Source organism: Phodopus roborovskii, unplaced genomic scaffold, assembly GCF_943737965.1.
Source record: "Phodopus roborovskii unplaced genomic scaffold, PHOROB, whole genome shotgun sequence".
Classification (NCBI taxonomy): Eukaryota; Metazoa; Chordata; class Mammalia; order Rodentia; family Cricetidae; genus Phodopus; species Phodopus roborovskii.
Window position 1 is genome coordinate 36443382 of NW_026126480.1, and position 15448 is coordinate 36458829.

A 15448-nucleotide genomic window follows, 5' to 3' on the forward strand; every position below is an offset into this window, starting at 1 on the left:
CCAGACATGGTCCCCAGCAGTAGCCTGGACTTGGATGTCACTATGACCCCAGGTGGCAGTACAGGCTACTCATCGTCATGGTCCCTGCAGCAGAGTGGCCCTCAGACTACATGGCCCCAGATGATGGCCTAGACCCCTGCTGTCAACATGGCCTTCAAGAGCCACAAGTATCAACACAGACCCTGGCTGTGGTAGGACCATGGACCCAGACATGGCCTTTGGCAACAGCCCTGACCTGCACGATGCCATGGTCCCAGGTGACAGTGCAGGCCACTCAGACCAGCACGGTCCCAGTAGTGGCATGGCCTTGGGTACCAGCATGGCCACAGGTTGTGGGCCTAGACCCTGGGCATTTGTGTGACCTTTGGTAGTATAGGAACCATGGCCAAGCTTATCTTTAAACATTTTTTTTTTTTGGTTGCTTTTTGCTTACTTGTATGTCTGTCGCTACCTGTCAAGGCCAGAAGAGGGCACCAAATTCCCTGGAACAGACTTTACAGACTCAGCCTAAATTGAACCTGGTCCTCTGGAAGAGCAGTCACTACTCTTGACAGCTGAGAATCTCTCCAACCCCAAGAGCTTATTCTTTTTAAAGAAACTGAAAAAAAAAATGTATGTGAGCATGTATGTCTGTACTTAGGGGTTTAAAGACAAACTTGGGAGTCTCATTTTTTTTACCTTGTTGAGGTTGGGAGTCTGTTTCTGCTGCCGTGCTGCATGCTAGCTAGCTGTCTAGTGAACTTCCGGGCCATTCTATCTCTGCCTTCCATCTCATACTCTCATGTCTCTTGTCTCCACAACGCTGGGGTTAACAGGTGTTCCCATTATTGGGGCTAGGCGGGGAGGGACGATAAACCCAGGGTTCAGGCATGGTAGAGAAGTCGTCTACAGTAGAGTTCCATCCCCAGCTCTGTAGCTACTCTTTACAAAAGTGTTATGGAAACATTAGCTTTTTGTGGAGTTTCAAGATTTATTTATTGCTGGGCGGTGGTGGTGCACACCTTTAATCCTAGTGCTTGGGAGGCAGAGGCAGGCAGATCTCTGAGTTTGAGGCCCCGAAAAAGAGATTTATTTATTATGTATGTAGTGTTCTGTTGGCATACCAGAAGAGGGCACCAGATCTCATTTACAGATAGTTGTAAACCACCATGTGGTTGCTGATAATTGAACTTAGGTCCTCTGGAAGAGCAGCCAGTGCTCTTAACCTCTGAGCCATCTCTCCAGTCCTGCCCTCTTTCTCCCTCCCTCCCTCCCTCTCTCCCTTCTTTCCTTCTTGACAGGGTTTCTCTGTGGCTTTGGAGTTTATCCTGAAACTCATTGTGTAGATCAGGGGGCTGGAACTCACAGAGATCCACCTGCCTCTGCCTCTGCCTCCCTTGTGCTGGTTCTAAAGGCATGTGCCACGCCCGCCCCCTGGTCTCCTGTGGAGTTTTATTTTTCCCAGTCAGGTTTTTAATATCCCTGTATCCCTGGCTGGCTTGGAACACTGTAGACCAGTCTGGCTTGGGTAGTGCTGGGATCAAAGGCATGTGCCATCATGCTTAGCAAATTTAACTGAAAATTAAAAACAGAAGTTGGAAAAAAAGTTTCTGTATTTTAATGGCAGGCCCAGTCTATTAGGGTCACTTGTGAAAATGCACTGTGGTGATGGCTTACTTTGCCATAGAGACACTGGGAAGTGTTTTCTGAGCTGGCAGATGTGTCTTTGAGTAGGCTGGGACAGGTAGGATTTCCAGAGCTGTATGCCAAACGTAGGGCCTGGTGTGAGAATAGTGGCTATGGGACATGTGTGCAAGAGCAGGAGGAGAGGGGCTTGGCTGGCCTTAAGGACCAGGCTGGAAGTTCAGGTGTGATTAGTAAGACAGTCTGTTCCTATGGCCTTCTTTTGGTTACTCGGGCCTTTGGAGGTAGACTAGATGCAGGGAGGGCCAATCAGAGGCCTGTTGCAGCTAAGAGTTTAGATCAAGTCTGGTAGAGGAAGGAAAGTTGGTAGGTGGTTGGCATTCTGGGCCTCCTTAGTAATCTAATCTGCTGGTACCTCTGCCTCTCCTGTGAAAATAGTATAACTACGGAAAAGGTAGAGCACATACAGAATTTTACATGGACGCCCCTGGCAGAGTTGCCCCTCCCAGTTTTAAGCCCCATTGTACATATCCCCCACACATCTCCATTTTAACTAGATCTAGACAGATCTAGATATTAAGTGTGTTCTCAAGAGTAATCCCTTGGGATAATACAGGAAAAATTCCCAAATGGGGAACCAGGAATCATTTAAGAAATCTTACACGCTAGAACAGTGAAATCAGAACTTTGTGGAATTTGGGTGTTGGAGGTAAGTCCAGGGGTTTGTGCACAGTAGGTGCACTGATCTACAAATGAGCCCCATCCTTTAGCTCATTTGGCTTTTAGAAATGTAGCTTAGCTAGGCACAAACATCCAAGGGAGTAGAGAAAACACAAGTACAAACTTTTTTTTTAAAGTTGTGTATACAAAGCTAGATGTGTAGGGGCTGTGGCTGGAGAAAATACCTCAGCTCCGCTCCAGGTCAGCCACCAAGTAGGGCAGCTTTTCCTTTAGAACCTGGAGGAACAAGTCCTTGCAGGCCAGGTCCCAGGCTGGAGAGAAGCTGAAGAGCTTCCTCATCCTGTTTGGATTGGTGGTCTCTGCCCGAATTGCCTGGTACTGGTCTTCAGTCAGCACGCAGCCATATAGGGCATCCAGCACGCCATCGACGTCTGTGACCCTGGCAATGAGCGCTTGCCGGTGACAGTCAACGAAATGTGCTGAGGGCAGAAGTGAGAACAATGTCGAACATGGCTTCAACTGTTACTAAGTGTAGTTTTAGAGATGGGGGGGGTGTCAAGGAAGGCTACCCACCATGACTACCTACGTGAACTACATTCCCTCACCAAAATGTGTGGGTAGTAGGTAGCAGGGATAGTCTCGGCTCTGGCCTTGGGACAATAGGTAGGCTGTGCAAGGGTGTGGTAGGGTGGGGAGGCCTCACCTGTTCTTGCTGCCCTTTGAGGAGGGGCACTGGTTGCAGCTGCCACAGCTTTAGACTCTGTGAAGAAATGTCAGGTGGTTCTTTTCCATTATCAACAGTTTGTCTGGAGCTGTCTCCCCCTCTACCCAGGGTGCTAAGTTCAAGGTTACAAAGGGAGGATTTCTTTCTTTTTTGTAAGGTAGGAACAGAAAACTAGGAGCCAAAGACGCAGGCCTCTGGTGGGGTGCAGGAAGTTGAGGGTAGACAAGCAGGGTGGAGCCACTCACCTTTCTGAATGACCGTTTGCAGCTGCTCAGCCAGCTGCTGCATGCCCATCTCCCTAAGCACAGTCATTGTGAGCTCCATGCCGTAAGTCTCCAGGTAGAAGCTGACAAGCTTGTCAGTGAGGTCTATGGCGTCCATCGGCAAGAGGGTCCCCCGTGGGATGCGTCCATAGCCCTCGCGCAGTGGCACTGACAGCAGCTTCATCTTGAACTTTTTGAGCTCGTCTGCTGTCAAGTTTTCAAGAGCGTCCAGGATGGCATCCCGCCCCATGGCTCAGGGGTTCCCAGCCCAGCCGCGGAGGCCTGCTACCCTCGCGGAGGCCTGCTGAGACCAGGAAGTCAGCAGCTTAGGCGATGGGCGGGCCAAGACACCCCACCCTCTTCCAGTTTCAGCTCCGCTCTCTCCACAGCTTGCAAGTTTTATCTTCCCGCCCCTAAGACGGTCAGACTTGGCTTTTGGCAAGGCAGCGGGCAGAGATGGTGGAGGTGGGTTGGGAATAGGTAGATGGGGATGGAGGGTGGAGCCAAATTGTTACTCTCTAGCTCTTTGGGAGATGCTGAGAGGCCCAGGAGTTCTTGCTTGTAAACCAGCAGGTGCTGAACAGCAACCAGTTTTTGTTTATTCTGAGTTTACTGGAGTATAGAGGCTTAGAATCCTGGAAATCTAGAGACCCAAGATCTCATTTCCTCAGATCTTAGGATTCTCTCACAGGCTCATGTGCCACAGAATATTAGAGTTGTAACAGCTAGGACACTAAGCCCCCTAAATTCCACAGAAGAAATGAGGTGTAAAAGAGACTATGTCTTGGCCTTAGTTTCAGACCCATTTAATAAAATTTCCCTTATCCATCTCTCAGTCTCACATCTGGGGAACCTGGGGGTTATGATAGGTTGGGCTAGAAGGGCTAAGGCCTCTTGAAACCTTACCAAATGCCCAGGAGTTAAATATCTTGTGGTGTGATGACAACAGCCATTAGGGGAGAAAACGAAATTGTAGGGAGACCTGAGTGGACAGCTAGCCATCTCATAGTCCTGGCACTGATTAGGTGACATTGGAGCCTGCTCAGTACTCAAATTCCTGACCTGCTTTAAACGTGGCTGGGAAGGTTTTACTGGTCCCTTTCATGTCTGCCCAGTCTTGTTTTATACCATGCTACCTGTTCACTCTTTTCTTCAAGATCCAGCCACATTGGCCTCATAGTTTCTCTCAGTTGCCTTTTCAAGTCTTTGCAAATATTCTTTTTAAGCCTTGAAATCTCAGACCTTCCTCATCTAGACTGTACTATTAATTACTGCTGGTTAGCACAGCTACTTATTTGTAGCTCTTGTGATTTTTTTTTTTTTTTTTTTTTTTTTTTTTTTTTGTGTGTGTGGGTGAGTTGTTACAGTGCTGGGGATTGTACCAAGGCCATTCTGACTAATCACCACTTAATGATTTGTCCATTTTACATAAGGTCTTGCTGTGTAACCTTGGCCAGTCTTGAACTCCTGTCCTCTTACTCGGTCTCCTGGCTGCTGGAATTGGAAATGCAGGTGTATTCTACCACATCTGGCTTAAGTGTTCCCCCCCACCCAATACTATTAGGTTGCCCTGGCTGTTCTGGAACTCTGTAGATCTACCTGTATTGCATCCCCAGAGCCTGGGTTAAGGTGTGTGCCACCAGGATTGGCAATGTTCTACCTCTTAACACTTAAAAGTGTGGACTGAGTTTTCAGGGTGCCCTCTGCCTCTCCTGTGACTCCCGAGGCTCCTCAGACCTCCGAAAGCTTGTGTTAGTTTCCCCATTGGCTCTTCTGTCTTGCTGACTCTTGGATTACAACTCAGCACTTACTCTTCTTGGGTTCTCTTCTGTTCGGTTGCGTTTGCTGAGCCTGTCCTTTACCACAAGAAGTCATCTCTTCATGCTGGAGGGATGGCTCAGTGGTTAAGAGCACGGGCTGCTCTTCCAGAGGACCCAGGTTCAGTTCCTAACACCCGCATGGCAGCTCACAACTGTCTGTAACTCCAGTTCCGGGAGATCCAATACCCTTACATAGACATGCAGCCAACATACTAATGTACATAGATAAATAAATTGTTTTCAGAAAGTCACCTTTTCTAAGTAATTGCAGCTCTCCATAAGTATCACTACTATGCTTTCCAGCAGTTTCTTTGAGGGAAGAGTAGCCCCATTTACACAAGGGAAGATGTGCTCAGAGGTGGGATGGTCAAGAGCACTTGGCTTAAGGTCAATAGCTTACCAATCTAGCTTCTGTCTTTACTTGCTCTGTAGACTAGGCTGGCCTGGAACTCACGGAGATCCACCTGCCCCTTCTTCCCAAGTGCCACCAGTCCCCTTCTGTTTTCTTTTTAAAGCTGTGGTTGAACCTAAGGCATCATGTTTTTGTTTGTTTACTTTCTGTTCTCATCCCTCCCTTCCCTGTTGTTTCTCTTTTCTGGGCAAAATGGATTTTTCTTGGTTTCTCCCCAAGATGTCCTTCCATGTTAGCTATCCTGATACTTGCTCAGTAGACAAGGGTGGCCTGGAACTCAGAAATCCACCTAACTCTGCCTTCTGAGTGCTGGGATTAAAGGTGTGTGCCATCACTGCCAGGCTTTTGTTTACTTTTTCTAAAGTCTGAGAACTTCTTGAGAGCAGAAACCAGATCTAGACCTTCTCTGGCCAATATGAAGTATAGGGCTCGACACAGACGTAGCCTTGGTAAACCTTTATAGAATGACAAAAGATTCCTTATCCTAGAATTATAGAAATATACATGAGTATATTTGATTTTGTTCCTTTTTCTAAATTTTTTTTCTTTTTTTCTTTTTTTAAGACAGGGTTTCCCTGTGTAGCCTTGGCTGTCCTGGAATTCATTCTAGACCAGGCTGGCCTCAAACTCAAGAGATCCACCTAACTCTGCCTTCTAAGTGCTGAGATTAAAGGTGTGAGCCACCACCGCCTGGCTGAAGTTTTATTTATTATTGTGCATGGATGTGTGTGGTTGTGCTTGTGATTTGGTGTGTACGGAGGTCACAGGATAGCATTTGGGAGTTGATGCTGCCCTGCCACTATGGGTTACACAGACTGAATTCAAGTTTCAGGGTTATGTGGTAAAACACATTATTTCTTTATTTTGGGTTTATAAGACAGGTCTCAAGTTTGCTTTGTAGTTGAAGATGACCTTGAACTCCTGATCCTTCTGCCCTGACCTCAAGTGCTGGGATTCCAGCTGTGTACCATCTACTCTGCTGTATGTCTTCTGGCTACATAGATTGAGCCTTTGTGTGAATGGGGTGGCCTTTGCTTTTAACTGAAACTTGGGGGGCTGCAGAAAATGCCTGAGGGAGTAATTGTGTGTATGTGTGTGTGATGTCTCTGAGGGACAATGGGACCCTCACACCCACTTTCCTGGTGGTGAAAGGGAATCAAGTTGGGCCAGATGACATCTGACCAGCTACACATGACTCAGATATAGGGATGCCTGACTGGATGTTCACCTGACATAGGTCTCAGGAAGCGTTAGCCCTTTGATAAGATGCACAGTGAGGCAAGAGACACTGCCTGGATAAATGTTACCCTTGCTGTCACAGAACTGGAAGTTTCACCCTGATGGCAGTTTTAAGCTGAACCTCAAAAGGGATAAGAGATGCTTTAATGGTTGGGGTCTGTTTGCACTCTGCATATTCGTAACATCAGAACAATTTTGGGGGAGCCTATTTTATTTTATAAAGATGCATTAAGGTTCTACTGTAATTGTAGCCTCTTTGGATTAGTTTTACTATTAGCTTTCGTTTTTGAATATTACTATTTTTTCTAGGCATTGTGATAAGCACTTTGTAGTAAGATACCTACCCTGCCCCCATCTGTTGCACTGACCACGCCCATTGGGGTGTGGGGACAGGTGCGGACTTGGTAGATATCTCATTACAACACTTAGCACACATAGTCTCATTTAATTTCTCCTGGTAACCTCAAAAGGCATTATGTATTTTTTCCCAGCCTACAGTGGGAAACACAGTTTCAGAAGTCATGCTGGGAGCAGCATTAATAAATGTTGAAACACAGATGAGAACTCTATCTCCATGTCATCTATGGCTCCCTAGATGCCACTCAACATCCCCAGGTGCCACTTTTCTGCCCTAAAAATTGGCCTATTTCTTGGAGTGATTATGTGATAGAGGCAATAAATACTTGCAGAGCTCCCCGGGAAATGCCACTAGGAAGGTGAGTGTTGCAGTGAAATGAACTAAATGGTGAAAATAGCCTCTCCATGTTTGTAGAGTGCTCTAAGTGCTCTAGAACATACAAAACAAAAGTCAAAAGATATGGAACACCGGAGGCCAGGAGCAGAGGGTTGTTAGTCCCAGACAGGTTTAACTCCCAGACCCTCGGTCTCTCAGAATCATGAAGGTCAAATCCCCTTCTCAGTCTGGAGCCTGTCAATCAATGCTGTGAGAAAAGCAGGGTCTTGGCCATTGTACCTTAGGGAGCAGAGACTAGGTCTGCTGGTTCCTGGAGACAGCTAGGGTAGCTTCTACCCAACAGGTAAACATGTAGGTTTTAGATTTCTCGGGAAGTTGAATGCTCTCTTTTCATTTGAAGCTCCCCCAACATCTTTCCAGATGAGCTGTTCAGATAGCTTTGATCCTGACAGAAAAGGACCTTTGGTTTCAGCTTAGGCTTTCCCTTGGCCCCCAGAACCAAAGCCAGAGTGGTGGGTAAGGTAAGATGCCTCCTGGGTATATGCTCCCCTAATGTCTAAAATAACTGATTGTTGGAACCAGTTCGGGGGTCAGAAGACTACTTTTTTTTTCTTTGCTTTTTGAGACAGGGTTTCTCTGTGTAGCCTTGGCTGTCCTGGAATTCCCTTTGTAGACCAGGCTGGCCACGAACCCACAGAGATCCGCCTGCTTCTGCCTCCCCAGTGCTGGGATTAAAGGCATGAACTACTGATGCCTGGCTTTTTTTTTTTTTAAGACTGTACAGCCCTGGTTGTACTGGAACTAGCTCTGTAGACCAGACTGGCTTCAAACTCACACATCATCTTGCCTCTGCCTTCCAAGGGTTGGGATTAAAGGAATGCACTGCCATGCCTGGCAAGAACACATATTTCCAGAACAGTGTGCAAGTTACTCAACCTCCTTTGTGTCTCCTTGGCTCCCTAAATGAGTTAAGAACTGTGCAGTACTTGGAACAGTGCTGCTTGTAGAGTCTCTCTGAGCCTTCACTTTTCAGTCTGTGGGTTGGGGATGTTAGTGATCTCACAAGATTTCAGGGAGGGTTCACGAGAAAAATTATAGGTTTACTTGGACTGCCAGTCCCCATCCCTCCTCTGCCTAACTATTGGCTGTTCAGCTTTTTATTAGATCCATCAGGCGCCTTAGACAGACTAGGTGAAACAGCAACACATCTTTACATAGTTAAACAAATGCAGCATAAATAAAAGCAAGACACCTTTACACAGTTGAACAATTATTCTGTAACACAAACAAATGCAACACATCTTTACATAGTTAAAAATTATTCTATTCCACAATGTGTAATAATATCAATATCTAACATTTGTTGAACATTTTCTGTGTACTTACCAGGTATGGTGGCTGTAATCTTCAATTGGCAGAGAGTACTGAGTTTGAGGCTGGCAAGGACTATTTATAGAGGCCAGCCTGGGTCTGTGTAGATCTGTCTCAGAGAAACCAACAAATATGAGAGCCTGTCTCCAAGACCAAATAACTAACTTGTTGACTTCATAAGTTAATAATATTTATTATAACATGTAGTCCCAATTTTGAATTGATGAGAAAGCTGTGTTAATGACTTGTACAAGATCCTAATGAGACGGTGGAGTCGGGATTTGTATTTAACAGTGGCGGATAACCAGATAGCATTTCTAAGGTCTTGGATGCTGTCCATAGTTATTTGGCCTCTTTAATCCTCATGAAATCCTTTGGACCTTGGCCATATTCTGCTGTTGTGGCTGAAGATGCTGAAGCCCATTGACACTGGTGATTTTCCCAGGGTGCTCAGTGTGAGTTAGTGATGTCAGTGTTAGGTTGAGTGTGTATCAGTAGATCAGTAGCACCCTGCTGGGAGGTTCTGCTTTTCTTTGCGCATAATCAGTCATAAGGAATGCTCACTGTTCACGCACTTTTTGTTTGAGACTGGCTGTCCTGGTTTCATTCTGTAGACTAAACTGGCTCTTTTTTTTTTTTTTTTGAGATAGAACCTTACATGTATGTATGTATGTATGTATGTATGTATTTATTTATTTAATACAGTGTCTCCCTATGTAGCTCTTGATATCCTGGAACACATTAAGACTAAACTGGTTTCAAATTCAGAGATCTGCCCGAATTTTGGGATTAAAGGTATGTGCTACTGACAGGCATGACGGTACATGTCTTTCTCCCAGTGCTTTGGAGGCAGAGGCAGGCAGATCTCTGAGTTTGAGGCCAGCCTGGTCTACAGAGTGAGTTACAGGTCAGCCAAGGCTACATAAAGAAACTCTGTCTAACCCTCTGCAAAACAAAACAAAACAATCCCATCTTTAAAAAAATCCCAACTAACCAACCAACAAAAATGCTCCAAAGTTGTGTGCCAACACTCCCAGACAGTATGCTACTTTCTAGGCCAGAATAGCCTCGAACTTGCAGCTCTTGTCCTGAGTGCTGGGGTTACAGTTGTGAGCCATTGCACATGGCTCATTTATTGGATTTATCACTCAGCTGTTGTGAGACTTTCCCTTGGTACAAATTGAGACCTACTCTCTGAGCCCCAGGGACTTTGTAACAACAGTTTAGTTGAAGGAGCAGCAGCACTGGGCCCCTACTCCTCCTCCACTAGACATGGCTGCTTGCTCTGTCTCATACTGTAACCTGCATAAAACAATCAATATCTTTCATGGGTCAAAAGGGACAGACCTAGTTCATCTCTGCCGGCTTTTGGCCTTGGATATGCACTCCTATGGAACTTGACCATGATGGAAATTCTAGATGACATGACAATTTTGGCTGTTAGTTTTTGAACCTAAATGAAACTGCTTGTGGCTTTGATGACCAGCTCCAAATAGACATTTGCCCCACACCCTTCCTGTTCCAGACAACAGGCCAAATCTGATCAGTCCAAAATATCAGCAAGGTAGTTGGAGACATAGAGATGATTAGAAAAGGAGAAAATAACCTTCTGTGGACTTTTCAGTTCCCTGATAAAGAACACCAGCTTCAAACAGGGGTAGGATTACAGCATGCCTGAGATACCAGGGGCCTAGGGCAGGAGAAGTCAAAACGCCTCCAAAGAGGAAACTGAGAATTTAAAATAGAAACTCTTGGCTGAGTGAGGGATGAGGAAAGCTAGCTCAACACTAAGTAAAACTGGTTGAATTTGAGAGGCCAAATGCAAAAGAGTTAGTTTCTGACTTTATTTATTTTTGGAATAGTAATTGATCATGATATCGATGCACAGACCAAAGGGGCGATCCACTGACCTCAGATCACATCTCCAGACTGCACTACTCTCCACCAAACCTCAGAAAGCTGCCTGAGACTGTACTGAAACCCTTATATACTCTCTAGTGCTGGGAATAAAGGTCTGAGTTCTGTTTCTGTTTTAGACAGATTCACTCTCATGTAGACCTGGGTGGCTTTGAACTCACAGAGACCCATCTGCCTCTGTCTCCTGAGTCCTGGGATTAAACGTGTATGCCACTATTGCCCAGCTTCTACGGCTGTGACTGGCTTTACATTCTGATCTTCAGTGGCTTTATAGATCATAAACAGTATCACCACAATAGTGTGCCATATACTTTATTCTAAGCCAGAGACAAGTGTGGAACAAAATTTATATTCTAGCAGAAGACAATGAATCAACAAGTCAAGAGTATTGTGTGTTAAATGGTGATAACTGTCATGCAGAAAAAGGAAGCAGAGAAAGGTTTGGGGAGACGTGGGACTGTCAGCTGTGGCTCATCTGTAGTCATAGCTATTGGCAGGGGGCTGAGGCAGGATGATGAGTTCAAAGCCAGCCTCAAAAAACAAATCAGTCATGGTCGTAAACCCAACACATGCATTGTGGAGACAGAAAGAGCATAAAGTCCAGGCTGCTAGCTTTAGCTGCCATCTGTAATTTCTGTTCCAGGGGATCAGATGACTTCTGATCTTTGTGGGTATCAGACATGTACATGGTGCACATACATATATGCAGGCAAAACACTCATTCATAGAATATAAATCTAAAAAAGTTTGAAATTAGATACACATATCAGATATTTCTGATGAACTGAAGATACATGACTTGTGGAAAACTACGTGTCTTCATTTATCACATGAATGATTATATATGGACACGTATATAAACAAATGAATGAGATTTCTTCTTTGCCTTGAATATTTTTTTTAAATTTTTATTTTATGAGCATTGATGCTTTGCCTGCATGTATGTCCTGTGAAGGTGTCAGGCCCCCTGAACCTGAGGTTACAGACAGTTTTGAGCTGCTGTGTGGGTGCTGGGAATTGAACCCTGGTCCTCTGGAAGAGCAGCCAGTGCTCTTAGCCACTGAGAAATCTCTCCAGCCCCTCCCTGAGTATTCTTATAGTTTTCATTCTATTTGGGTCCTGCTCCCGGCAATCAGTTCTTTTCATAGGCGGTGGTAGATAGAGGTCATGGGGCCTCACAAGATCGATTCCTGAATTCCTTGTAGTGGACTACATAACTCTCAGTAATGCAGCTGCAGCAAAGCTTAGGATGCTTGTATGCATGGGAGACCCTCAGTTTGGAAATGTTCATGATGCCTGTACTCCCTAGCGTGCTCTTGAAGAGCAATTGCTCTAGCTGCTGAGCCATCTCCATTGCCCCAGGTATGGCCTCTGTTGGTAAGTTTGTTCTTTCTTTTTTTGTGTGTTATGCTGGAATTGAGGACACACATTTTTAGATTTATTTATTCTAGTTTACATATATGGAAGTCTTGCCTGCATGTATGTACGTGTCCCATGTGTATACCTGCCTTCAGAGGTCAGAAAAGTGTGTTCGATTCCCTGAAACTGAATTTATGGAAGGTTGGGAGTCACCATGTGGGTGCTGGCTTCACTATGAGAGGGACAAATGCTCTTAGCCTCTGAGCCATTGAGTATCACATGAATGAGAGATTTCCTGTGTATCTATAAGAGGAACACACTTGCTTGGGCATGGGAGTGCATACATGTGATCCTAGCACTTAGGTAGTGGAGACAGGAGGATCAGGAGTTCAAGGCCAGTTTCTGGTCTATAGGGAGTTTGAGGCCAGGTCGGGCTGTATGACACATTGTCTTGAAGAGCTAAATAAAACACAATAACAAATAGAAGCCAAAACTGAAAACTAAAGACAAAATAAGAAAACTTCAAATAGTTCTCATATACATTGTCTTGCTGCAGTCCTGATATCCTGGAGCCTATAGCCTTCTTGCCTTTTTGTCCTGAGTCCCGTATTAGAGATGACCACCAGAGCCAGCTGTTTTGCTAAAATTTGTTTTTGTTTTTTGAGACAGGGTTTCTCTGTGTAGCCCTTGCTGCCCTGGAACTCAGAGATTCACCTGTCTCTGCTTCCTGAGTGCTGGGATTAAAGGTGGGTGCCACATCTGCTTGGCTGTCTTTAATATATATAATTACATATATATTTAATATACATTATCTTTAATATATTTTGATGTTGTGGAATATTTTTTTAACTGTATGAAGGTGTGTTACATTTGTTTCTGCTGCCTTTGTGTGTATGAAGATGTGTTACATTTGTTTGATTAAACAAAATTAACCTGGGGTCAGGAGGATGAGTTAGCAACTAGCTGACAGGAAGTGGTAGGGAGGAACTAAGTAGTGAGGGTTCTTTAGTGGGGACTGAGCAGAAGGATGGCCTTTTCTTCCGGAGACATGAGCAAGGAGAGATTAGTTACTTGCTATTCAGCCTCTCTGAGCGAGCAGGATTTCTCCTCAAACTTAGGATCCTGAGCTCTATATAGGGATAGAGATCTAGATAAAGTTCTCTCTAGCTGTGGTGATAGAGGCACTGCAGAGTTGCAGTTGCTGCTTAGGGCAGATCCCAAATAAATACACAAAGGCATATTCTTACTTATGAATGACTGGCCTTAGCTTGTCTTGATCCTTGCCAACTTTTCTTAAATTATCCTGTTTCTCTTTAACTACATTTTGTCTCTGGTCTTTTTACCTTTCTTTATTCTATATATCTTTCTTTCCTGTTTACTCTGTGGTTGGTATCCTTCTCTCCTCCTTTTCTGTCTCCTCGAATTTCTCTAGATTAGATTTTTCCTCTTATTCTCTCTGCCTGAAAGCCCTACCCATTTCTCTCTCCCACCTGTTTTTATTTTATTTTTTTATTTTTACAGGGTTTCTCTTTAGCTTTGGAGCCTGTCCTGGAATTTGCTCTGTAGACCAGGCTGGTCTTGAACTCACTGAGATCCACCTGCCTCTGCCCCCCAAGTGCAGGGCTTATAGGTGTGTGCCACCACTGCCCTGTTTTAGACAGGCAAAGTAACACGCTTTATAGAGTCAAACAAATGCGACATAAAAAAATGCAACATATCTTTGAATCATTAAACAAATATTCCACACCAGAAACAAATGGAACATACCTTAAACTATTGTTCCACAACATCTTGATCCTCTTGCCTCAGCTTTTCAGGAGTAAGTCACCCCATACAAACCTCTTTTTTTTGTTTTAGATTTATTTATTTATTATGTGTACAGTGTTCTGCCTGTGTATATTCCTGCATGACAGAAGAGGGCACCAGGTCTCATTATAGATGGTTGTGGGCCACCATGTGGTTTCTGAGAATTGAAATCAAGACCTCTGCAAAAGCAGTCAGGGCTCTTAACCTCTGAGCCACCTCACCAGACCCCACCCCAGCCACTTGCTCTAATTATTTTTTTAAATGGTTTAAAATTTATTTTATTGTATGTTTATGTGTGTTTTGCCTGCATGTATGTTTATGTACCACTTGTGTGACTGGTGCCCACCGAAGTCAGAAGAGGGTGTCAGGTTGCCAGGAACTGGAGTCATAGATAATGGGAATAGAACCCAGGTCCTCTGGAGGAGCAGACAGTGCTCTTAACCATTGAGCCATCTCTCCAGCCCAGTACTTTAAATTTAAAAACAGCGAGAGAATATTGTCTTGTTACTATAGGGCAGCACAATGACACTCGGGAATTAAAAAAGCCTAGGAGTTTGTTGACATTGAGAGGAGATCCGAGCAGAGGACAAGAGCCACACAATGTCTGGGGTTGAAAGAACATTCTGGGCAGGAGGGTGGCAAGAGCAAAGTCTTTGAGGAACCAGGTGAGAGGTGAGAGACACCTAGGATAGAGAATGAATGGGGCCAGAGCAGATATAACCTGTAGGCCATAAGGAAGACCTGATTTTTATTCTGATTGAAATTTATACTGACATTTGAAAGACAAGCATTTTAAAAGCCTGAGTGCTCCTGGGACAAGCTCTAGCTCTGAGCTGCAGACCGGGCTGGGTTCATGCAATTAACTACCTATCTTCATTCTCCAAGCATTTGGAGTGGAAATGCCCTCACCTTAGCTATGGAAGAAGAAAACTTTTCAGGGTTTGGGGAGATCCTGCCTTCCCACAGGTAGGGGTGCTAGACGGTCAGTGTGGCTTGATAAATGGCCAACTTGGGAAATAGCTAACTAACTGCAGACAAAAAGGAAGGAAGCTGCCGGGAGGTGGTGGCACAAGCCTTTAATCCTTGCACTTGAGAGCCAGAGGCAGGTGGATGGATCTCTGTGAGTTCGAGGTCAATCTAGTCTACAGAGCAAGTTCTAGGACAGGCTCCAAAGCTACACAGAGAAACCCCTGTCTCAAACAAACAAACAAGCAAACAAAAACACAAAACAAAAGAAAGAAGGAAGCCAGAGAGTGAGAGAGTGGGCGAGGAGGAGGAAGGGAGGCCCTTGGCAGTTATTTTCTTTGTTGTAGAAGGCCCTGCTTCCCCACTGACTGTAAGTGCTACCCCAGCTTGAAGAGAGGATGTGGATGGGTCAGGACAGGTGGCCCGGACAGGAGATATCTGCCTGTGAAGACTCACAGTCCACTTTTAGAACAGTTTCCAGAAGTGGTGGGAGGGAACGGGCAGGGCAGCTAAATATGGTTCTGGGCCACTGAACTGTCTGGGAGGGTCTGCCCTCTGTTCAGTATGTGCTTG

At 45.0% G+C, this 15448-nt stretch overlaps 1 protein-coding gene across 1 annotated transcript; it reads right to left on the reverse strand.

Moving 5' to 3' along the window:
• Positions 1-1574: 1574 nt before the first annotated feature.
• LOC127228413 (apoptosis-associated speck-like protein containing a CARD) lies at positions 1575-3601 on the reverse strand. The gene is made up of 3 exons (XM_051193107.1): positions 3274-3601; positions 3008-3064; positions 1575-2783 (listed from the first exon to the last, which is right to left on the reverse strand). Exons 1-3 carry the CDS (start codon positions 3539-3541, stop codon positions 2530-2532), a joined length of 579 nt encoding a protein of 192 aa, XP_051049064.1. The 5' UTR covers positions 3542-3601; the 3' UTR covers positions 1575-2529.
• Between the last annotated feature and the right edge of the window lie 11847 nt (positions 3602-15448).